Source organism: Prionailurus viverrinus, chromosome C1, assembly GCF_022837055.1.
Source record: "Prionailurus viverrinus isolate Anna chromosome C1, UM_Priviv_1.0, whole genome shotgun sequence".
Classification (NCBI taxonomy): domain Eukaryota; kingdom Metazoa; phylum Chordata; class Mammalia; order Carnivora; family Felidae; genus Prionailurus; species Prionailurus viverrinus.
This window is the reverse complement of record NC_062568.1, coordinates 177,438,014-177,463,261: the sequence shown is the minus strand read 5'-3', so window position 1 is coordinate 177,463,261 and position 25,248 is coordinate 177,438,014. Positions and strand designations below refer to the sequence as shown.

The following is a 25,248-nucleotide window of genomic DNA, read 5'->3' as shown; positions in this document are numbered from 1 at the left end:
TGGTTGCCAACTCTGTCCTGGAAAACCATTTCACTTTCTCTTTTCCACTCAATTGTCCAACACCTATTCTTCCATCTTCCCTCTCAGCTGATGACCTTTCTTTCTAAGCAATCTAGAGAGAACTTCTTCAAGATACCACCCACACCTTTATCCACTTAGCTGTATTTGTGTCTGTATATATTCTGGCTTCTCTCCTATTATGATATTTCTGGCAAAGATCAATCCCTCATTTCCAGACTTGCCCACTCAAAAATACTTCAACAATTCTCTCCTCTTTCTCCTGAATTATCAGTATTTCCCTCTCTACTGAATCTTTCCACCTGCATATAAATATAATGTTATTTCTCTCATATTTAAAACAAAAACATTGTTGTCCCCACATCTCCCACTCCAGCTGGTGTCTCATTCTCTCCTTCCCTTCACAGAACCATCCTTGAAAAGACTTGTTTATGCTTACTCTTTGTAATTTTTCTTCCCATTCTCTCTTAAATGTACTCCAATGTTGCTTTTGTCCTACCACTCCTCTGAAACTGTCCTTAAAAAGCTCGCTAATGACTTCCATGTTGTGACATCTAGTAAATTCTCAGTCTTCATCTCATTTGCACTACCAGCAAGTGAGACTTGGCCAGTTGAGCATTCCCTATTCCTTGAGACATTACATCTTAGCTTTCAGGGCATTTTACCATCTTAGTTTTCCTATCTCACTGACTATTCCTTTTAAATCTTTGCTGAAGCTTCCTCATGTCTCCAGGCTCAGTTCTTAGACCTCTTTTCTTTTTATCTTCATTTACTTCCTTGGTGATTTCATTCAGTCTCATGGTTTTGTTTTTGTTTTTAATGTTTATTTATTTACTGTGAGAGAGGAGACAATTCCACACACAGCTCAATCTCACAAACCCACAGACCATGAGATCATGACCTGAGCCGAAATCAAGAGGTGGATGTGCAACTGCCTGAGCCATCCAGGCACCCCCAGTCTCATGGTTTTAAATAATAATCTGCCTGCTGACAACTCCCATATTTATATCTCCAGCCTGGACCTCCCCCCTGAACTCCAGGCTCACTGGAGTTCTACTGCCTACCGCTTGGATATCTAAAAGTTATCTCAGATTTAATATATCCAAAATTGAGCTCCAGATCTTCCTCTCAAATCTGTTCTTCCTGAAATCTTATCTATCTAAGTTAATGGCAACTCCATTCTCTTGGATAGGATTTTGGGTGACTGCCAGTTGAGTGTGATGGTGGAAAGAAGAATGGGAGAAATAGGACTGAACAGTTTTAGGGATAATAGGGAAGAAGAGTTCCAGTTCTGGTTCCAGACTTGGGGCTTACTGCTACTATGAGATACCAGCTAAGTGTCCTCACTTTTTCCTTCTCTGTAAGTGGCTGGTAAAGAGAGAGAGGAAAAATAAATGGGTGCTGTAATGAATCTTGGGGGGAAGAGGCACTAAAGTGTCCACTGTCTTGAGGACATCCTGAACTTAAATCCTGCCAAATAAGAGAGACAGAAATGAGCAAGGACTAGACAAACCAGCTGTACAAGAACCATAAAACTGCTCCTGGCCCTGGATATACAGAAAGAACAAACACAATGGACATCATTACCTATGGACATATGGTTGATGCTCTACAGGAAAAGGAGGAAGAGAAATCACTATGTATGATGAAGGTAGTACACATGAACAGTGTGCAGGAAGATAAGAGATTGAGAACTATTCTAGACTTTGAACTCTTCCTTATACTTAAGAAGCCATTTGCTTGTCCACACTCTCTTACTTGAAACCCTTCGGGCCAGATGTGTTTTGGAGTCAGAATTATTGTATTCTATAAAGGCGATAGGTACATTAGGCAACACCCCATAATCAAACACATTAATATTTCCTTAGTAAAATGTATGACTATTCTACATCAAGTGGGATTAATAAGGACTATAAGTGGCCTTACATCAGTTTAAATGAAGATTTAGCTACCAAGTAAGTTCTAGTCAGGTAAGGTTTTGTGACCAAATGAATTATGAGGAAACCTTGTTTTCAGAGCTTATGGACTTCAAAATTGTGAATAAGTGATTGAGTTAGTGATTGCACTAACTTCAACTTGGAGGAGCTCTTGCGAGACAAAATTATGACCAACTTTAAGTAAGAAACAAGTACATGTAGGTCTCTGGAATTTTACCTCTCATGATCTTTGGCAGAAGGATAGCACCTTCAGGGCCACCAAGTAAATCCAAAGAGATGAAAGTTAATTCTTACCAGAAATGTGGTATCCATTTCTGCTGTCATCAGCACTATGCCCTTTTCCTCCTTAAGTTCAGGGTAGTGATATAAAACCAACTGGCTGGCTGCAGCATCCCCTCGGGTCTGTAAGGACAAACACTTATCAAGGCTCAATAAGGTACTACCACACAAAACTGCAATTTCAAAGCAATAGAGAGTCTGGAGGAAATTTGGGCTCTTAACAGCCCCTTGGGTGGCCAGTGAGTCAGAGGACCAGTAGGTGGGGGGATGGTCAGGCTTGCCAAGGCACCGTGAAACTGACAGTTTGCACAGTGTTATTTGTGTCTTCAATTGAAAAGGGTTTGGCTTTTTTCCCAGAAAATGTTTACAGTAGGCAGTGAATCCTTCATCATGGCCATATATTTAAAAACAAAACGGCACAAGCAGCTACCAAATCAAGTTCTAAAGAAAGCAATATGCCTGTGTAATTGCCACTTTTATGGACTAGTGCATTTCACAGTTGAAATCTACTCCCCTTGGCTGGCTCTGAAGACTGAGCTCTTTTAAGCTGCAGCAAACAGCTGGAGAGTTTGCACATGGGCCAGATTTGTAATGTGCAGTTTTAAAATATAATCTGAGTGGGAGATAGGGGGGAAAAGAAGAATGGGAACATCATAATTTCATGAAGAGTGGAGAGGGTAGTGGTTATCAGACCTCAGTCCAGACTAGGAACAGAGGCTGGGTTCAAAGTTAAAGCCTTCATATAGTACAGGAGGAAACAACTATACATTTAAAAAAGATCTCTGGGTTTCATCTCTAAATTTCAGCAAGAGTCTTTCTAACTATCAATACCTAACTATTGCTAGGGTTCAGCCTCTCAGTCCCCCCCCCCCATATACTTCAAATATATTGATCATTTTGATCATAATTATGTTTCTGGATTTTTTTCTTGTCTAAGAGCTTCAGGAGGGCAGGGACCTTGTCTCACAGGTCTCCAAGTCCGAACATCATCCCTAACACAGTGGCATAATGGTTCAGTTCACAGAGTTTTGAGTCAATCAAATCTAGCCCTGGCACCTATTACCACACTCATCTATATTAGCTTCCTAACTTCCTAGCATGGGCTCATGTTCTTCTCTCTAGAGAAATAATGACCGTAACTATCTCATGGGACATTTGTGAGGATTAAAAAGCATGATGTATATAAAACACCTGGCATATAGTAAGTACATCAAGGGTTGGCTATTATAGTATGTGCCCAATAAATGTTATTTTTAATTCATCCACAAAAAAAAGTAAAGTCTGCCCCCTCATTCTGCTTTTTCTCTCCCACCCACACCCTGCCTTTGTTTTTGTTAACAAACATGATACAATTTTAGCATATAATCACATGGGATACAGAAATGAAGAAACTCTTATTCTATCTTGTACTTCTTTTTCCCCCGTGTTCAAAGCCATTATAATTACAAGCTTGTGGATTTGGGGGCCAGATTTGGCCTCCAAATATATAATATAAATCCTAGTTATGATCTGATTTAAACTACTGACTTCTTTTTTAAAAGTTTCAAATGCTTTAGATTGAATTTCTTAATTTAATATTTGGGAATAAAACAAAGAAAGAGAAAGGATGGAAGGAAGCAAACAAAATGACATCTATGGAATGGAAACTATGCATCTAGCATCTTGGAAAGTGCTGACTTGGTTAACAAAACACAAGCAAGACGTGGAATCTACCTTAGGGTTAAAAAGATAACCATCATAGTTCACCCATGTTTGTTAAGTGAGGCACATGCAGCAAATGGTATAGAGGTCTGGGGAAGAGACACAAGAGACCAGATGCAGTCAGAAAATATGTTTTGGGGTCTTTTCCAATTTCTAGGTATTGACTAGGGTCTAGACAGCTAGTCCGATACACAAAGTATGACAATTCATCAATACCAAAGCAAATACTGCTGGGAGTTAGTAGATACTGTGTCTTCAAACCTCAGCAAGGGGTCATAGTCCCACAAAGGAAGACTCCTTCTTCTAGGGGATGAGTACAGGCCACCTACCTGAATATTTATAAGTGCAGTGAAGTGGAGTTCAGTACCTGTCCATTGTCCTACAAAGAACTCATAACCTTCCCTTCTTGGTAGTGCACATAGAAACTATGGGAAATAAATACACAAGGATATAGATGAATAAATAAACTCATTTGTTCTACGTCCAACCACTTATATCATTTGCTCCATTTCTTCACTGTTTGGTCTTTAAACACTTTTTAAATTATGAAATTCATAAATGATAATCTAACAAATAGTCATATACTTCCCAATCCACCTAAGAATGAAAGCATTAGAGATCCAACTGAAGGTTTCTTTCTCTGTCACCCATTCTAATCCCATTCCAGAGTAACATTTATCCTGCATTTGGTGTCTGTCATTCTCTTTGAGGTTTTTATACTTTAAAGTGCATGCACATATCCATAAACAAGAAATATGTATTACATGTTTAAAAACCTGTTGCATGTTTAAAAATTTAAATCTTACCAAACTATACGTACACTTGGCAACTTGCTTTTTTCACTTCACACTATACTTCTGAGATTTGTCTATGTTGATAAATAAAACTCTAACTCAATTTTCACTGTTGTATGAAATTCTACTCTAGAAGTTTATCACAATTTATCTGTTCTTCTACTGATAATATGAGTTTTTCAATGTGTAAACTTTCTAATGCTGAATTAACTTTTGTTCCAATTATTACAATTGCTTTCTATTCTATCATTTGAGGCTGATACTGGAGCATGGTTCTAAACACAAAGAAATGATTAGTTTTAGGTTTAAGATGTTTAGAATTGGGGATGAGTGGTAAAGAGAATGGTGCCAGAACAAAACAAAGTAAAAACAGTCCAATGCATGTTAGTCACGAACTGTCCCCTTATGACCAACCACTCAGGCTCTATTTTATTTTTATTAGATGACATAAAATCAGTGCCTAGCTAACAGGCAACTGATTTGATTTCTGTCACTCCTGGTCAGGGTACATTTTCTAGAATTTTGTAAAAATGGAACCAAATAATCTATACTTCTTTTGTATGATTTCTTTCATTCTGTGTAATTGTTCTGTGATCTATCCATGTTTTTGCATGTATCAATAGTTCATTCCTCCTTTTTTTAATGTTTATTTATTTTTTGAAAGAGAGAGAGAGAGAGAGAGCATGAGCGAGTGGGGGAGGGGCAGAGAGAGAGAGGGAGACACAGAATCTGAAATAGGCTCTAGGTTCTAAGCTGTCAGCACACAGCTCAATGCAGGGCTCAAATGCATGAACTGTGAGAAAATGACTTGAGCTGAGGTCAGATACTTAACCAACTGAGCTGCCCAATAGTTCATTTGTTCTTATTGCTGAATATTATCCCACTGTATATGTATATATACACATAGCACCCTCACCACCAATTTCTTTATGTACCTGTGATAGATTTGGGTATCTTTCAATATTTGGTTATTACAAATAAAGCTGCTATGAACATTTGTGTTATATGAACATATGCTTTCAATTCTTGGGAAAATATCTAGGGAGTAGAATAACGGGGTGGTATGTCAGGTATATGTTTAACTTTTAAAGAATCTGTCAGTCTGTTTTCTAAAGTGCTTTTACCGTTTTACACAATTATATCAGCAGTATATGAGAGTTCCAGTTATTCCACATCCTCACCAACACTTGGTATAGTCAGTCTTTTTAATTCTGGTCATTTTAGTGGTATCTCACTGTGGTTTTAATTTGCAGTTCCCATTATGAATAATAATATTGAGCATCTTTTCAGGTGCTTATCTGCCATTCCACTTCACTGGTGAATTGTTTGAATCTTTTGCCCATTTTTTAATTGGGTTGCCTGTCTTCTTAAGTTGTAGGAGTTTTTAATATATTCCTAGGTACAAGTCACTTGTCAATACATGTCTTGCAAATATTTTCTCCCAGTCTGTGGCTTGTCTTTTCAAATTTCATAACAATGTCTTTTGAAAAGTAGAGTTTTATTTTTTATTTATTGTGGTAAAGTATATGTAACATAAAAGTTATCATTTTAATTATTTTTAATTTTTTTAATGCTTATTTTATTACTTATTTTTGAGAGAGAGAGTGTGAGTGGGGGAGGAGCAGAGAGAGGGAGACAGAGAATCTGAAGCAGGCTCTAGGTTCTGAGCTATCAGCACAGAGCCCGATGTGGGCTTGAACTCCTGAACTGTGAGATCATGACCTAAGCTGAAGTCGGATGCTCAACTGACTAAGCCACCCAGAAGCCCCACATTTTAACTATTCTTAAGTTTACAATTTAGTGGCATCAAGTACATTCGCACTGTTGTACAACCATCACCACCATCCATCTCCACTTTTTAAAATTTTTCCAGACTAAAACCCCATACCCATTAAACGGGAACTCCTCATCCCCTGTTCCCCCATCCCCTGGCAACCATCTTTCTACTTTCTGTCCACGAATTTGACTATTCTAGGTACCTACACCTATTCTAGATCTATAAGTGGAATCATACAGTATTTGTCCTTTTGTAACTGGTTTATTTCACTGAGTATAATGTCTTCAAGGTTCATTCACATTGTAGCATGTGTCAGAATTTCCTTCCTTTTTAAGGCTAAATAATTTTCTATTGGGTGTATATACCACATTTTGTTTATTCATCCATCAGTGGACACTTGGATTGCTTCCATATTTGAGCTATTGGGAGTAATGCTGCTATAAACATGAGAATACAGGTAGAAAATTTTAATTTTGATGAAATCTGATTTACTGATTTGTTTTTTTCTTTTATAGTTTGGGCCTTTTGTGATATACTTAAGAAATCTCTGCCAAACTCAAGATCACTAACATTCAACCTAAGATTGCTTTTTTAAGAAGTTACATTTACATCTATTATCTGTCTTGAGTTAATTTTTGGATACAGTATGAGGCAAGAGTAGAGATTCATTTTTTTGCATATGGAAAGCCAAACTGTTTTGTACCATTTGTTGAAGAGATTATCCTTTCCCCATTTAATTACCTTGGCACCTTTGCTAAAAAATAACTGACCACACATGTTGGTCTATTTCTGGATTCTCTCTTCGGTTCTGTTGATCTATATGTCTATCTTTATGCCAATAACACATTGTCTTCATTATTGTAGCTTTATATTAATTCTTGAAATCATGAAATGTAAGTCCTCTAACTGTTCTTTTTTTCAAAATCATTTTGTTATTCTAGGTCCTCTGGATATCCAGATAATTTTTAAAATCACTCTGTCAATTTCTTTAAAGAAAAAAAAGCCTACTGGGATTTTGACTGAGATATTTACTCTAGAGATCAGTTTGGGGGGAAAGGACACCGATAGTGAGTCATTCAATTCATGACCATAGTATACATCTCTCCATTTACTTAGATGTTTTTATTTTCTCTCAGTAATGTTTGGAAAATCTATTCGAGAATCTTAGAAATTATTACAGACACCAAATCGGCTGGTCCACCTCACCAATTCCCTTTTCCTAAGGTCTTCTGGCAGCTCATTACTCCAGCAACAATCTCATAATTCCTTAGGCACATACAATCAGGATAGCATGGCCAAAATCAAAAAGAAACTGCCAATAAAACAGAACATTAAAGGAAGGTGAAATTATTAAGGTCTCAGGTGTTGCCTCCCACATTCGCTTATACTGAAAGAGATCCAAATCAGAAAGGGCTACACTGTGTCACAGGGCTAAAAAGCCAGAGACACTTATTGGGACAAATAAGTCCCATGATTTCTTAAGGCTGAAAATCTCACTTATCAGTAGAGTCAGCATGTGAGCATCTTTCTTAAATAAACAGAACACTATAACATGTGAGATAGTATGGAGTATGAAGAGATTGGCTAGAAAATATCCTTATTTGGTAGAATTGATAAGCAATCCTCATACGACCACTACAAACTTACTGTTGGACAGGACTGAGCTCGGGTCCAGATCAAGTCAAACTTCTCTTCCTACAGGTCAGAAAAGAAGAAAATTCAAAAACAAGAAGACATAAGGCCTCAACCACACTTAAATTCACCAATATTGAACTCTATTCAATATTACTAAAAATATCTCTTAAGTTCTATTATTTACAAATCCCTCTTATGACAGAGAGAAAAATGTGATGTTATGTTTTGCTGCTCGTTGTCAGAACTACACGTCAAGAGTGGATATTTCAAATGTTCCAAACTCTGCAAGGGACTCTGCCAAGTGCCACTGAGGCTGTCTGAGGGAGAGCCAAGAATGCCTGTTCAAACAATGAGTCGGTATTAGAGATCTAAAATATCACAAAAAATATAGATCCTTTTGGTTGTTGAGCTCATGAAGGGCAAGGGTATATACATGTAAGAGGTGGGGAAAAAATGATAGCAATACTCTCAGAGCAACCAAAAGGCCTGGCTTTATTTTTCCATCTCTAAGTTTACCTCCTTAATCTTAAACTCATACATGTAAATTCAGTATCTATTTGTGTGCTTGATATAACTCAACTTAAATGGCTTCCTCTTTAGGAAAGAAGAATAGTGGAAGAACTAGCTGATAATCCAGTACATCGAATACTTCCTTATGGCAGAAGTCATTGTAAGGGCACCGAACCAGAAGAAGCCAGCAGCACCCCTTCCCAGACACAAACCTCAATGGTCAAGCAGTGGCCAGTGACTATCTCCAAGACAGCAATTTCAAGCAGGGAAAAAATAAAGAAAACACCACTTGCTAAGGGGAAATGCCAGAAAAAGCCTAGGAGGAGGCTCTAAGTCAGCTCAGTAATAGGTCACTTATAGACAAAAGGGGAAGAAAAGCTATGCTAGAGGCCCTGCCTGAAATTCCAACAGCGTGGCTGGGAAACACCAAAAAGAAGTAAAATACATTTGGAAATTGCTCAGCAACATGAACTTATACCATGCTCCCTTGCCAGAGACTTGAGTCTAAGAGACATTTCTAAACCAGAAAGAGGGAAAACAAGAGCCATAAATATACCATATGGAGCTTCCAATCTTTGGTGTTTAGGGCATAATAAAAACCCTCAGAGCTATAAATGTAAGTTCTCAAGAGGCAATAAACATTGGAAAGTAAAGGCAACTGCCTGCTAAGGGTAGAGACCTGACCTTCATGTTATAACACTTTCATTTTCCCCTCCAAACTACTTACAGGAATAACTGCGTAGACTGTATCTTTTGCTGCAAAATACTGCTGCCAAATCTGTACAAAAAAGAGAGGGTGTCTGTGACATGTGGGTAATCTTTTCAACCTGCGCCAAGAAATGATGACAGCTTTCATTGCTCAGAGTAATATGCTATTTGACAACAGGGAAGAAAACCCAACGTGATGCTTTTATTACTAGTACATGATTACAAAAAAGATTTAATACCATCTACTCTTCTAGATGATTAAACTGTAACTCTGTAACAAATTCCTGCCAGGAATGGACAAATGGATTCCATGATCTTGTTAATCATTTCTCTCAAGATGTGATGTGCCTGTATGTAACAGACATGCTCTTTTATCTTCTTTTTCCCTTCCCCAAACTCATATTCCCCAGCCAACTGTGGGCCTTGTCAGACAGCCAGGACATCAGTCATTCAGAACTCAGTGTCTGGAGTCAGGCAGACCTGGATGCAAATCCCAGCTCCAATCATTTGCTGGCCATGCTACTTTGGGCAAATTATTAGAAATCACTATATAACATCAATATAATCATCAGTAAAATAGCAATAAAACCAACCTAACAGGATTGTTGTGAAGACTAGCTGAAATAAAGTAGGTTTGTGCTTAGCACAACAGAATTATAATGCAAACCAGAGACAAGGTGCTCTGAGGGCAACAAAGAGGCACTTAACCCAAGTTAGGGAATGAGTGCCAGAGGAAGGGATACTTTTGCTGCATCCTGAAGAATGAACAGGGGTTAGCTGGGTGAACAAGGAGGCTGGGAAGACAAACACCATAGAAGAGACATAGTCTAAGCAGAGAATGACAGCATCAGCAAAGGCACAGAAGTTGGGGAAGGCATCGCAGCCAAGGTGACACCTGAGTGAGCTTTTGAAGAACAGGCCACCTTCCTTTAGAGATTCTCTGCTTTGTCAACATTTTCATTAAGATGGGTGAGACCTACAGTCAAAAAGAATGAAATCTTGCCATTTGCAACTACATGGAGGGAACTGGAGGGTATCATGTTAAGTGAAATTAGTCAGAGAAAGACAAAAATCATATGACTTCACTCATATGAGGACTTTAAGAGACAAAACATAAGGGATGAACATAAGGGAACATAAGATGAACATAAGGGAAGGGAAACAAAAATAATATAAAAACAGGGAGGGGGAAAAAACAGAGAAGACTCATAAATATGGAGAACAAACTGAGGGTTACTGGAGGGGTTGTAGGAGGGGGGATGGGCTAAATAGGTAAGGGGCACTAAGGAATCTACTCCTGAAATCATTGTTGCAGTATATGCTAACTAATTTGGATGTAAATTTTAAAAAAATAAAAAAGAAGTTAATAAAAAAAAAATTAAAAAAAAAAAAAAAAGATGGGTGAGCCCTAACTGAAGACACTAATCAAAGTATGATCTAACCAACACAGAGTATAGAGGACTATTACCTCCTAGGACCTGGGCAAATCACTCTGTCAATGCAGACTAAAGTTGCTTTGCCTTTTTTTTTTTTTTTTTTTTTTGCATGTCAGACACTGTCTTTTCATTTTAAGGACAGCACATCCAGCTATTTTTATTTAATCTATATTAGTAGATAGGTCATGAAACAACACTGAAATTTATAGAATGGACAGATGTTTACTAACACAGTTGATCTTGGTTACTCAAAATTCTTTTAACAAACACAAACTTATGTCTAAAATTGTAAGTCTGAATGATATCCATCACATGATCAAGCTGCTTGGGCCTGGCTTTTGTCTCTCCTAAAGGACATGCTTGGTGTCCACTTTCTATTGGCACTTCTTCCCAAAGACAGTTTGAGGTCTCCTACAGACTTTGCATAAGCCTCTATTAACAGAAGTTAGAACCTGTGCTGTTCTTATCTGTTTTTGTGTCTGTCCTTCTACTAGGTTAAAACTCCTTGAGAGTAAGGGATTCTCTCATTTAATTTATGGGTCTGACATACAATCTGACATTTAATAGGTATTCAATAAATGCTTCTGCTGAAACAAATGATACAGCACCTGAAGAAAACTCGTGGCAACTGGCACAACTTCCGGAAAGGGAATATGAAGCAGAGTCAAACAGACAGGGGTCTGAGTCCCAGCTCTACCACTGACTAAGTTACTTAATCTTACAGTTTCCTCAGTTGTAAATTGGAAGTAATAGCACCTACTTTACAAGGCAGTTATGAGAATTTAATGAAATAGTGCATATGAAGCATTAAGTACAGGACCTGACACACAGTCTACTGCTTTTATTATGATTTTGATTTTCTCAATATACCTAAAATAATTAATGGAATTACAAAGAATACCAATAGATCAATTATAGTCTAATTAGAGAGAAAAGAATCACAGACATGAAAATGTAAATAGCAATGCAAATCAAGGCATGTGGAATGACCAAACAGGCAGCATAGATGGTAAGTGCTTTGAAGTGTCCAGAAAGTTTCCTGAAGGAGAGCCTATAACAGAAGACTCTGAATGCTAAGCAAATGAATATGGGAAGTCACTGAACATTTGCAAGCGGGTTACTAACAAAATACTTATTTTTATTCATTTACTTAAAAATACAAATGTAGCACTCACTCTGTGCCAGGCACTGTTCTATATGCTTTATAAATATTAACTCATTTAATTCCTCAAATACCTCTAAGAGATAAGTACTATTATTATCTTCACTTTACAGATAGGGAAACTAAGACCCAGAGAGATCAACTAACTTATCAAAGTCATTCATGTAGAGTGGCAGAGCCAGGACTTAAAACTGGCAGGTTGGCCTAGAGTCTGTGTTCTTAACCAATATACTATGCTTCTCCATAATGAAACTGGTAAGGTTATGAGAGGTGGAAAAGCAGCGAGAAACAAGAGCAGGGAAACCTATTCAGACAGGTAGTACAGCAAGCCAGGAAACGGTACTGATTATTTTATTTTTTGAGAGAGAGAGAAGGGAGTGCACATGAGCAGAGGAGGGGCAGAGAGAGGAAGAGAGAGAATCTTAAGCAGGCTCCACACCAGTGCAGAGCCTGGTGAGATCATGAGATCATGACTTGAGCAGAAATCAAGAGTTGGATGCTTAACGGACTAAGCCACTCAGGCACCCCAGTATGGATGATTTTAAATAAGATGTGGGCAACAGGAATGGAACAGAAAGGCGAAATGTGAGTTGGTGAGACATATAGGAGTAAAACCAATAAGGACAAGCTTTCTTATGCCATTCTTTTTCATGTAATTCATAACCTTTCCTTTCTATGACCACCTTTCATTTTGGCTAGAAAAAGGTATCAAGAAATGTATGCTGCTTTCTACTTCCAGATTTGGTTTACAGAGCACACATTTTCATCAAGTATGCCAATCCATTTTCATTCATTACCTGTCTTATTTCTTCTGCAGTTTTGTCTTTCACCATCTCAATGTTAAAGATTGAACTGAGAGTCTGGATGACAAAATAAAAGGCAATTAACATCCACAATTTAAAAAATAAAATAGCTTAGCTCTATCTATAAGCCTTGTCAGATGCAACATATCAGGACAGTGGAGCAGATCTTCAGTAAGTAGAAAACATGTATAAGAAAATCTGCATGCCCAGAGAAGTAAACCCCTAAGCCCAGGCAGATTTTCACAGTACTATTCCTGGAGAGTATCTATACGTACTTTCTGAATGCTTCATCCTCACTAATGAGCACTACAGCACCTTGTAGCTGGTAAGAGAAGAAAATCTGGTTGTTACCTTAACTGCTATTCTATCAAAGGTGGCTCCTTATTTGCAAATTAAATGAGCGTAAACATGCTTTGATCTTTCAAAAAAATACTTCCTATAGAAAGAAAGGGTATCTTTATTTCTATATTACTGTATTTACTTCATATTTCCCATAGCACCCCCGGGACCCAGACTATGCTAGAGGTTATATCAAGGACATAAACATTTTTAGAAATATTTCTCATCTCCACAGTTGGGAAAAAAAAAATCGTCAAATTGCTGAACCACGGTAAATATGTTCAAATTTGCAGCCTCTTGTTATAGATGTTCCACATGACTCCCGACTTGGATCTTTAATTAGAAACCTACCTTGTCCTTAGTGAATCCTCTGCTCACAGGCTGTTTCCCCAAGGGGTCTGTCTGAAATACATGTTGAGACAGGATATTTATCTGTGCTTTACTCATAAGAAAAAGACCACTAAGCTAGGTGAAGGGCCCAATATCTCATTTTAGTAATTTGACACTACAGAACTCACTTTTCTCTATTCTATATAGTAACTGTACACACTGTTCGAAGAGTTATTGTTTGTGATATAACTTTTCTATGACTAAGCTTTTGAGATACAGAGATGAAAAAAGATTCTTTGTTAGTAACTACCATCTAATGGTACTGAGAGTCCATTCCATACCTGCCACTATAGACATGAGGGACTCCTTCCCAGAATGAGAGCTGCTTGGGTTTCCTGCGCTCTGCTCTCTCTGATCTGCTCCATAGTGAGCCACAAAGAAGGCAAGAAATGAAAAAATGTATTTTCCAAGGCTACTTCTTATCTGTGACAGCACTTCTGATGGCAGCCATCCTCATCAGACTAGAGTGTTTTCCAGCACACACTCTTTTTAATTTTTTTTTTAATCTTATTTTTGAGAGAGAGAGAACATGAGTAGGGGAGGGGCACAGAGGGGGAGACACAGAATCTGAAGTAGGCTCCAGGCTTTGAGCTGTCAGCACAGAGCCTGGCGCAGGGCTTGAACCATGAACCGTGAGATCATGACCCGAGCAGAAGTCAGACGCTTAACCAACTGAGCCACTCAGACGTCCCTCCAGCACATACTCTTAATATTCCCTCCATCAAATTAGTGATTATTTCTTCTCCTGCCCACTATTTCTGAGAAAGGCCACATCCAGGAAATCCTATTTTTGAGATTTCTGATAGCATGGATGGGTTCTTCTGAGTCTTCCTCTGAATTTCTTAGTTTAAGTCCACGCCTTTCAGAAGGAGTATAATCTATACCTGGGATTCTGAGGCTAAAAAGCACTTTCTGCACAAAACCCTGTCTTTTGTTATTCTGTGCCTTCACAAATTCAAACCTTTCATAAATGATGCCCACAGACTGGTACCCATAAATTAGACAAAAGTCTGGTGTAGAAAAATCTATTGGATACACCCTGGTCTTTTTGGTCATACCCCTATCCTGTAGCAGCATCCTAATGCAGTCTGTCCTTCATACGTAAACTTTCCAGAAAAGAGAGAATGGATTTCATTTTCATACCACTCACCTTCATATGCGTTGTGAAAACAAAACAAATGAAGCCCTCCACCTGCACAGCTGCCTTCTCCTCTTACTCACTAAGCCTGATGTATTCTTTTCCCACAATGTCCCTCCAATCCATTCTTTATTTCCATTTGCACTTATAGAAATAACAAATTTAAGCTCTAAGTATAAGCTTAGTGTGTTTTATCTAACCCTAAGACACCTCTTAAGAAGCACCATTATTGGGGCGCCTGGGTGGCGCAGTCGGTTAAGCGTCCGACTTTAGCCAGGTCACAATCTCTCGGTCCGGGAGTTCGAGCCCCGCGTCAGGCTCTGGGCTGATGGCTCAGAGCCTGGAGCCTGTTTCCGATTCTGTGTCTCCCTCTCTCTCTGCCCCTCCCCCGTTCATGCTCTGTCTCTCTCTGTCCCAAAAATAAATAAACGTTGAAAAAAAAAAAATTAAAAAAAAAAAAAAAAAAAAAGAAGCACCATTATTTGATGCATCAGAAAATGACGCTAACTAAATAACATAGCACACTTTCAGATCACATCAATTTTAAGACAATTTTGGAAATGTTAAAATGTAAAAATAGGGGCGCCTGGGTGGCGCAGTTGGTTAAGCGTCTGACTTCAGCCAGGTCACGATCTCGCGGTCCGTGAGTTCGAGCCCCGCGTCAGGCTCTGGGCTGATGGCTCGGAGCCTAGAGCCTGTTTCTGATTCTGTGTCTCCCTCTCTCTCTGCCCCTCCCCTGTTCATGCTCTGTCTCTCTCTGTCCCAAAAATAAGTAAAAAACGTTGAAAAAAAAAATAAAATGTAAAAATAAAAAAAAGTAGGCTTTGGAAATAATGAAATTAGGTAATTAAAATTATAGTTGAAAGTATGTGCCCAAAGTGTCAAGAGCACTTAATAAAACATTAAAATGGGTACATTAATACTCCCCTACAGATGCTTTGGAAATCTGTGTGGACAACTTTTCTATTATTACAATAGTTGACTGGATGAAGACATTTGTATTTATGGGAAGGGAAGGGGTGCCAGGAGCTGTGATCTTGCTGATGAGTTCCACATAATGAATTTTCCCTCATCCTGCACAACTTTTCAGGGTCTAGCCAAATATCCTTGTAAGTGAAAAACCTTTTTACAATTACTTGCATCTAGAATCTAATTCTCTTTCTTTATCTCTCTCTCTCTCTCTCTCACTCTCTCTCTTTTTAACATGGCTTTAACAAACACTGAAATTTTCAGAAATGCAATTATTATGTAACTTAAAAGAAGGTCGTACATTATGGAATCTCATGAGGATCACTGAAAACAACATCGCTTATGATTTGGGAGTTTTTTTTAAGTAATAATGTAACACCCCTATACCAGTCAATATTTGCTGCTTACGTCTTCATGGGGATTTCACATGGAGGCGAAAACCTCTGATGACTGCATTAGGTTTCACAGCATAGTTGTGCTCAAGAACTTAGATACTTGGGGCGCCTGGGTGGCGCAGTCGGTTAAGCGTCCGACTTCAGCCAGGTCACGATCTCGCGGTCCGTGAGTTCGAGCCCCGCGTCGGGCTCTGGGCTGATGGCTCAGAGCCTGGAGCCTGTTTCCGATTCTGTCTCCCTCTCTCTCTGCCCCTCCCCCGTTCATGCTCTGTCTCTCTCTGTCCCAAAAATAAATAAACGTTGAAAAAAAAAAATTAAAAAAAAAGAACTTAGATACTAAATTTCACTTATAAAAATTTCATTTGTATCATTCATTCATTATAGAAAAATATCATTCATATCATCTACTAAATAAGTATTTTATTAAAAAGTTCTTTCCTTTATATTACAGCTAGGGCATTATATTGATTTTTTTCCCCCTGAAATTATGTGCACCAGTGGGTTACATTGTCTACATACCATTTCAGTATAGAAAATGGAGAATTAAAAAAACTTTTTTTTTAAAAAGGGGATGTTGGGTCTCATGTGGTAGGGAACCGATGACTCAGAGTTAAGAAAAGGCTTTGGGAATGGAGTCATTAGCCCTCTTCTATCTACCTAGATAGTAAAGACAGAAAGTCATTATTTACCCAGGAGTTGCCATAATTTAAATTACATTTTCGGGGCGCCTGGGTGGCTCAGTCGGTTAAGCATCCGGCTTTGGCTCAGGTCATGATCTCACGGTTTGTGAGTTCGAGTCCCACGTCAGGCTCTGTGCTGACAGTTCAGAGCCTGGAGCTTGTTTCAGATTCTGTGTCTCCCTCTCTCTCTGTTCCTTCCTCACTTGTGCTGTCTCTCTCTCAAAAAATAAATAAACATTAAAAAAAAATTAAATTACATTTTACTTACATTTTATCTTGTCATCATAAAGTTGAATTTCTAACTCTGTTTACAAAAGGGGACAAAGAGCTTTCCCATGTCACATTAAAAGTTTATAATATAGTAATATTTCCAAGAGCTACTGACTTGTAATCTTGGCACTATAAATGTTTATTATAGGAAATTATATTTGTTAAAATATTGTAGTAGAGACCTGTTTGTTCACATCAAGTTGTAAACTATATTTGTCATAGGAAGTTGAATTTGCTCCCCAACCTTGCAATGATTAACCCAGTACCTATTGCTTTTGTTGTAATGAACTCACTCAGTTATTAAAAAACTGAGCAGATTCTCTTAAAATTTAAAACACCTAAGGCAAAAAAAGTTATTCTCCAAATTAAATAAAAATCTCTCATGCTAAAACACAATGCAGAATCCCAATTTTCTACTGTATGTTATCTCAAGTCTACACCTGGATTACTGCATATCCTTCCTGGTGTTAGCCTCTCCCACTCCAATTTGTTCTTTTTCTTTTTTTTCCCCCAAGTTGTTCTATGTACCACTCTAGATTAGTATTTTTTTTAATGTTTATTTTTGAGAGAGTACACGTATGTGTGTGTGCGTGCATGCACACACACACACGTGAGCAGGGAAGGGGCAGAGAGAGAGGGAGAGAGAGAGAGAATCACAAGTAGGTTCCACGCTCAGCATGGAGCCCAATGTGGGACTTGATCTCACGATGAGATCATGAGCTGAGCCAAAATCAAGAGTCTGAAGCTTAACTGACTGAGTGACCCAGGTGCCCCTAGGTTAGTATTTTTCAAATTATAGGTCGTGAAATCAATTTACTAGATTGTGACCAAAGGTTTTTAAAAGAAAATAAGATGCATTGCATGTACTAAAAGTAAGCATTGTTTTGTAAAAACTTTGTTTCAGTTATAATCATACACATGTGTGTACTGAACTGCAATGTAAAATATATTTCTTACTGTGGCTCATGATCAAAAAGTTTGAAAAGCACTGCATTAGATTTCAACATGCTTTCCCCCAGCTTTGATTCTTGTTTAAGGATAATAATAGCTATGAAGCACTTTTTTGTCCCCTGATCCCTACAGCCCACTGCCATGTGTGCCTTGCTTTGACCACTCTACTGCATCCCCCCAGAAGCATGCCTTTTTCATCCCTCTGTATCTCTACCACGACCACAGCACCTTGCCAGAAAGAGCAGGATACCCTTTATGGATGGAGCCTGAGATGAATATAATGAGGCTACATTCAGGGGGGTAGAGCACTGGTGAGCCAAAAACACAAAGGGGGCAGGTCTTACCTTCTGTTCCACACATTTGATGAAGTCACCTTGCCTGGAGTGCCCCACTGGCTGCTTCCGAAACTCACTGCGCTTCTCTAGTCGGGATTCAAAAGCAGCTGGGTCAGATCTGATTAAAGGTAAACCAAAAGTTAAACTACTTGAGCCTTTTTGGATTTGGAAATAACAAAGCATCATGTTCCACTTCCAGAGAGAGAGGACACAGGCATTCAGAGGTTGAAGGATTTGCCTACAAATCAAGAAAGTGGACAAAGATATCCAGTTATTTAACAACTGTTAATCCTCAAGGGGCCTGTGTACGATTCTTCTCCTGCAGGATATTTCCTAGGGTGATGCAGAGCTTGGTCCCTCAGGTACTTATACTCTACATCCTTGGAATTCAGTCCTCAAGATGGGAAGGGGACTTTGAAGTCATCTTGCTTGGTTGTCCTACTCAGGCCGGAGTCTAATAGCACTCCTAGTAGATGTTTTTACTTAAACACTGTTACTTGAACACATTTAGTTCTTGGACATCCTCTTTCCCCCACTCCCAGGTTAAATACTTGTTTATTCAGATGCAGATGATTCAGAGGCTTTAGGCAGCCTATTTTGCAGAAGATTTAGTATCTGAGTATCTCCCTGATTCTCTCCCAAGACCTTGCTCCTGCAGATGGAATAGCAGAACTTGTCCTTTGTGTCAAAATGAAGCTAGTCTTCAGGCTATGTTGGGGCTGACATCCTTGTTAAGAAGTCTCCAGGCTGTGTAGGCAACAAGGTGATATTTGCCACTGTACACTTTGGAGAAGACCTCATATAGGGATTCCAGCTCCTGGGCCATGAGACCTGTCATAGGTGAGGTCTGCAGGATCCAAGGGCATCGTGATCACCACTCTGGTGAAGTCCTTCCCGGTCAAGGCATTGTATGGGACTCCTCTTCCATAACACTCCATTCTTCCATTCCAGAGGAACACCACTCCCTTCATTGCCATTACATGGGCAGATCGTCTTCCTCCCCTCCACATCAGAGCAGCAACTTAGTACACAGTCAGTCCAGCAGTCCTGTCCTGTGGGATGTGGCACCCACCCAGCTGGGACTGCAAATGCCAGGACCAGGGTAAGTGCTGCAAGCATCCACAGCTGTACCTGGGTCTGCTACGGTGAGTGGGTAGAGTGAGTGAGGAGCAGCCCAGACATTGGAGTCTGTGCACTCCCACCTTGGACATCTTTTATTATTAAAACATCTGAGCCTAAATCTATCTGTATCTCTCACTCTTAGGAACAAGAAAAAAAAATGTCTAATTCTTTTTATCTGAGTACTTGAAAATTACTATTATGTCACCCTCTAAATTTTTCTCTAGGTTAAACTTGCCTTAGTTCTTTTGGCCCTTCTTTATATAGTAATTTGTGAATATTTCCTCACTATCAACCTGCTCTCTGGAATTTGTCCACACTCTAGATATAGTGGGTCTGGAGCTAGATCATATCCTCCCAATTCACCAAAGCAGAGTATGATGCAAAATCCAGATACTAGGCTGGAAGGGGTCAGCAGGGCACACAGCCTTGTCCTGCTATTGGCTCAAACCAAACCTGGGGCTGGTGCTACAAGAGCCCAGGTTTTCGTGAGTATAGAGAGACTGACAGATACTACAGCGTGAGAACCTTGTGTGGAACACTACAGAATATGGACATTACCCAGAGTCAGTGTGGGTGCTTTGGAAAGCTCACTCTTTAGGAGATGTCAGTATGTGTAAATATTGATGGGAATGATCTAGTGGGGAAGAAGAATAAAACCTGCCATTCATTGGTTCATGAGTAAGAATGAATGGGAGCTGTGAAGTATTCAGGGTATGAGTAGACAACTCTGCTAAGATGCCTGCCTGCCTGCCTGCTTGTGAAAGGGATCAATGAGAAAAGACTGGAGGGGAATGTAGGTCAAGGAAAGGTTTTAAAGATGAGAAATTCTTGAGTATATATGAACATTGCTGAAAAGAGAGCAAAAATTCTCATTCCTTTATTCTGTCATTTTTTTCAAAAAGAGAAGACAGATCACAATAGCAGCAGTGAGCTGGACTGGGGTGGAAGTGGTGAAGACTAGCTGGTGGATGACTGCAAGAGTCCAGGAGATGACGGAGGAATAAATTAAGGCCATGGAAGTAGAGGTGAGACAGAACTCAAAAAAGTTAATAGTACTCAGTCTTTGGTTTCCCAAACCAACTGCCTGCCTACCCTGCCAAATTCTCTCCCAAGCCCCTTTAATTTTCATCTTTGATCTCCTTCAGTTCTTCCCACTTAAACTCTTCAGACCCTCCCTTGGTCCCCTTACACCCACCTTAAGCCTCTTGATCTCCAAGTCCTTTTATCTGGAAGCTGAGAAGAAGTGTTAGGAATCCTGGATTCCAAGACAGATGAATCCCAACCAGCTGTGTGACCTCTGCCAGATCTCTGACGCTGATTCTCTGCCACACCATTAGTCTTTGACGCCCTGCTCCCTCCCCCAACCTCCTTTCCTTGTAGTCAGGGCTGTAGCTAGAAACCTGGGAACCCCAGTTCTAGGCCAGGCCCCAGTGAATCAATATGTGGCCTTGAGCAAGTCAAGTCCCTTCTATGAAAGGCTCCACGTTCCCATTTCTATAATGAGGGCAGGTCTCTTGGAACTGCCTACTTCATAAGGTCTGACACAGGATTCCACCTCCGCATTTTGAGAACTAGAGCACAGAGACAGACAACTGGGGGAAGAGCGAGGACTTTGCAGAGACTCTCAGCTCTGACCCTAGCTGTGCGATGTTAGCAAGTGACCTTGCTTCTCTGAGCCCAGACGCATCATCTATAGAGTAGTGACAGCAACCGGGCCCGCATCGCAGGGCTGTTCTAAGCACCAAGGGCGTCGGATCCACCAGAAACGCGGGCCGCGCGCCGCCCCTCCCAGCCCGCCGCCGGCCGGCCGGCGCCCGCACCTGCGCAGCTGCTGGATCTTGTCCCGGTAGCGGTCGTAGAAGGGGTTGGCCTCGAGCTCGGTCCCGGCTCCGCTGCCGTCGGCACCCCCCGCCGGCCGGCCCGAGCCGCGGCGCACCGGGAACACACGCAGCTGCGCGGGGGACACGAGCCCCAGTCCTAGAGCGCGGCTACGCACCGCGCACAGGCCCCGGTACAGACCGGCCACCTGCAGCACGGCGGGGCCCGTGCCACCGGCCGCCGCCACCACGGCAGCCATTGCCGCCCCCGCCTCCTCCTCCTCGTGCGCGTCGGCCTCAGCCCGCGGCCCGCGCGCCGGCTCCATCGCGTTCCGGGTCTGCCGTGCCCCGGCTCCGGCACCGAGGTTCCGCGCGCGCAAGGTTCCGGGCCCCGGAGAGGGCGAGGTGAGGCGCAGCGGGGAGGAGGGAGCTCGCCGCTCTGCCCGCCGCTCGGAGCGCCACGGCCCGCCTCCTCCCTCGAGCCCGCTGGCCTCCACGCCCTCCCGCTCGGGTCCAGCAGTCTGTGCGCTCCAAGTCTCTTCTTAAAGCCGCTCGGACCTGCTGCTGGTCCTCACGGAGATTGCTCCCTCTCAGATTCTCTTGGCATTCGCCGCAGTAGTTGTCCTTCAGCATCCAAGGCCCTTTCATCAACTAGAATCACACTAACAGCTTCTCTACTGGGTGTTTCTGTGTGCAGGACACTAACTGCTTCATACCCTGTGAGGCAGGCTTTTTCCTCATTTTACCAATGAAGAAACTGAGGCTGAGGGTCATTAAGAGAACTTGTCTAAGTTCTACCCAAGGACTGAACTCTTTGCAAGATGCCGGCTGCCTCCGAAGCCTTGTCTCCCTCTGCTTCCTGACATCCACTTTGAGCGCCAGCCAAACTGAACTACCCTCCTCCCTAAAGAGACACCTGGGTCTGTCCCTGACAAGTCTTTATTTTGGCTGCTTTTGATGCTTGGAATGTTCTTTCTTTCCTCTCTCTTGACCCAATACCATCTTTTTTAAAGTTTATTTATTTATTTTGAGAGAGTGTGTGTATGAACAAGGGTGGGGGGACAGAGAGAGAAGGAGAGAGAGAATTCCAAGCAGGCTTCCCACTGTCAGTGAAGAGCCCAATGCTAGACTCCATCTCACAAACCATGAGATCCTGACTTGAGATCAAGAGTGGGACACTTAACCGATTGAACCACCCAGGTACTCCACCACAGTCTTCTTCATCCCCTTGAACCAAGTGAGAGCTCCTGAGATCATGGACAGTGACATCAACATCTCTGTGTCCCGCTCCCAGCACAGGGCCCTGGAACAAGCCTCCTACAATGGCACTGATCAATTTGTCTTCATGGAAGTCCTTCCTGTCTGGGTCTTACCTGGTAGAAACCCTTCCTGAATGGTGGATTCCTCTGGGGCAGGGACAGGATCTTCACCTCTTCTCAGGCTAACCTATACTCGTGGAGATTGGCCCTGGGCCCCGACCTGTGCTGGAAGTAGTGTGGTAGACTCTGAGATTAGTAAGTCCTTCAAGTGTGCTGACCTATACCTGCGTCAGGATCCTTGAACTGGCTGATCCCTCTGCTTGGATCTGCATGAGGCTCCCTCCTCATCATTTATGGCTCAGTTTACAAGTCAGCACCTCAAAGGGACTTTTCTTGATGCCCCCTATCCCTTTATATTCTTTATCCCACTACCTTATTTTATTCTCTTCATAGCAATTCTATCTGAAATTCTTAGGTAGTTATTTCCTTGTTTACACTTATTCATGGAGCTTACATTCTAGTGGGGTAAGAGACAAAAAATAAACGGTTCACCCTTGAACGACACGGGTTTGAATTGTGCAGATCCACTTACACGTGGATTTTTTACAACGCTGTAAATGTGTTTTCTTTTATGATTTCCTTAACATTTTCTTTAGCTTACTTTATGTGTAAGAATATGGCATATATTGTATACACAAAATATGTGTTAATCTATTGATGTTATTGGTAGGGCTTCTGGTCAACAGTAGGCTATTAGTAAAGTTTGGGGGGAGTCAAAAGTTGCACATGGACTTTCAACTGTGCAGGGGATTGTTGTCCCTAACCCCCATATTGTTCAAGGGTCAACTGTAATGTTAGGTGATGATACATTCTATGAAGAAAAACAAAACAGGGTAAGAGAGATAGAGATAAGGGGACATTTGTGCGGAGAGTTGATGGAAATGAGGGAATCATCTATCTGGATATCTGGGAGAAGAACCTTCCAGATAAAGGGAACAGTAAGTGTAAAGGCCTCGATGCAGGAGCATACCTGCCCTACTTTTGGAACACCAAGGAGGTTCTTATGTGAAGAGGTATGGGAAGGGGTAGTTAGATCACTTAGGGCTCTGTAGACCTTGGTTGAGGACTGTTTATTCTTTTTTTTTAAAAATTTTTTTTTTAACATTTATTTATTTTTGAGACAGAGAGAGACAGAGCATGAACGGGGGAGGGGCAGAGAGAGAGGGAGACACAGAATGGGAAACAGGCTCCAGGCTCCGAGCCATCAGCCCAGAGCCTGACGCGGGGCTCGAACTCACGGACCGCGAGATCGTGACCTGAGCTGAGGTCGGACGCTCAACCGACTGAGCCACCCAGGCGCCCCGAGGACTGTTTATTCTGAGTATGATGGAGAGTCAATGTAGGTTTTGAGCAGAGAAGTAACATGCTCTACTTTTTTTTTTTTTAAATCTAGTTTTTAAAAGCCTCTTTCCGGTTGCTGGTGAAATACAGGGCATGTTGTGGTGGGTGGCAGTGGGGTGGGGGTGCTGCAGCAAGGATGGAAGTTCTCCCAAAGGTGACCAATTTGTCCTAGTTTGCCTGAGACTTTCCTGTTTTTAGTGTCAAAAATCTGCTGTTCTGGAAACGTCCTCAGTCCAGGGCAAATGGGGATGGCTGGTCACCCTACAGGGAGACCAGTACTCAAAGTGGGGGAGGGCAGTGCTTAGAAAGAAGTGATAGTGATGGGACAGTGGTTACATTCTGGATGTGTGTTGAAGGCAAGGCCTAATGATTGTGCTCATGGAGCGAATGTGGCCACAAGAGAATAAAAGGAGTCCAGGGTGACTTACAGGCTCTTGGTCTGAACAACTGGAAGGACAGAGTTGCCATTTATGGAGAGGAGGAAGTCTGGGGTAGGTTTTGGAGGCTGGATGATCAGAAGTTTGGGGGGCATGTTAGTTTGAGATAACGTAATAGACTTAATCCCCGTAATGGTAGGCATGTCAACCAGGCTGTTAGGTGAATGAGTTCAAAGTCCTGGGGAGCAGTTTGGGCTGGATATAAATAAAGTGTGAGTTGTCAGTCAGTGCATGTATAATATTTAAAACCACAGTCTGGATGAGATCACAGAGGGAATGAATATACATAGAAGGCTGAAGACCAAGCCCTGGGGCACATTGACATTGAGAGATCAGGGAAAAGAGAAGCAATCAGCAAAGACAATGAAAAGCAGGAGTGAGTGAGATAGGAGAGCCAAGGGCAAGTGGAACCTGGAGGGAAATCTGTGCTGAATAGTCACAGGCTAGGGGACTAGAAAGAAGGAATTGAATGGTGCCAAGAAGCTGAGCTAGGCCCAGGGTTGTGCCTGCAGGGAGGCTGACTTGGGCTTCATTTAGGGAAGGGCTTTCTGAGTGAGCTGCCACAGGAGGTGTGGCAAGTCCCTGATTCAGGTGAGTCCTGAAGCACTGGCTGCTGGGTAGAAGAGGTCTACCTCCAGGCCTCAAGCATCTGACAGGAGTTGGAGTAGCAGCTGTCAAAGTCCCTTCAAACTGGAGATGATGGGATTCTGGGAAGCCAACAGAAACAACTGTCACAGAGTTGGGGGGCTAAGCTGAGCCTTGAAATGTAAGTGGGTGTTCAGTCGGGGGGAAGTGGGGAGGGCACTCCTAGGTGGAGGAGCATTATGAGCAAAAGTCCAGAGATGTGAATAGGCAGGGTCTGTTCAAGAGTCTGGCCTGGTCAGAGGGGAAGGTATGTAAAGGATAGGGAGGAAGGTGAGGCTGGAAAAAGATGTAGGGCCAGATGGTGGGGAGCTCCTACAGGGCCTGATGCTCAGGAAAGATT

The 25,248-nt window shown here is 41.4% G+C and overlaps 1 protein-coding gene across 2 annotated transcripts in view; it reads right to left on the bottom strand.

The window, feature by feature from the left end:
• Positions 1 to 21,556, bottom strand: part of ATPAF1 (ATP synthase mitochondrial F1 complex assembly factor 1) — a 28,536-nt gene extending 6,980 nt beyond the window's left edge. The window contains exons 1-8 of one of the 2 annotated variants that reach the window (XM_047872050.1): positions 21,170 to 21,547; positions 18,237 to 18,345; positions 13,451 to 13,501; positions 12,755 to 12,817; positions 9,379 to 9,429; positions 8,154 to 8,201; positions 4,265 to 4,360; positions 2,250 to 2,357 (exon numbers count right to left, since the gene is read on the bottom strand). In XM_047872050.1, the coding sequence (XP_047728006.1) occupies positions 2,250 to 2,357; positions 4,265 to 4,360; positions 8,154 to 8,201; positions 9,379 to 9,429; positions 12,755 to 12,817; positions 13,451 to 13,501; positions 18,237 to 18,345; positions 21,170 to 21,492 (849 nt within the window). In that variant the 5' untranslated portion in view covers positions 21,493 to 21,547. Of the gene's footprint in view, positions 1 to 2,249; positions 2,358 to 4,264; positions 4,361 to 8,153; positions 8,202 to 9,378; positions 9,430 to 12,754; positions 12,818 to 13,450; positions 13,502 to 18,236; positions 18,346 to 21,169 lie in introns of both variants that reach the window. The other variant, XM_047872051.1, reaches the window with a different exon arrangement.
• Positions 21,557 to 25,248: the final 3,692 nt, after the last annotated feature.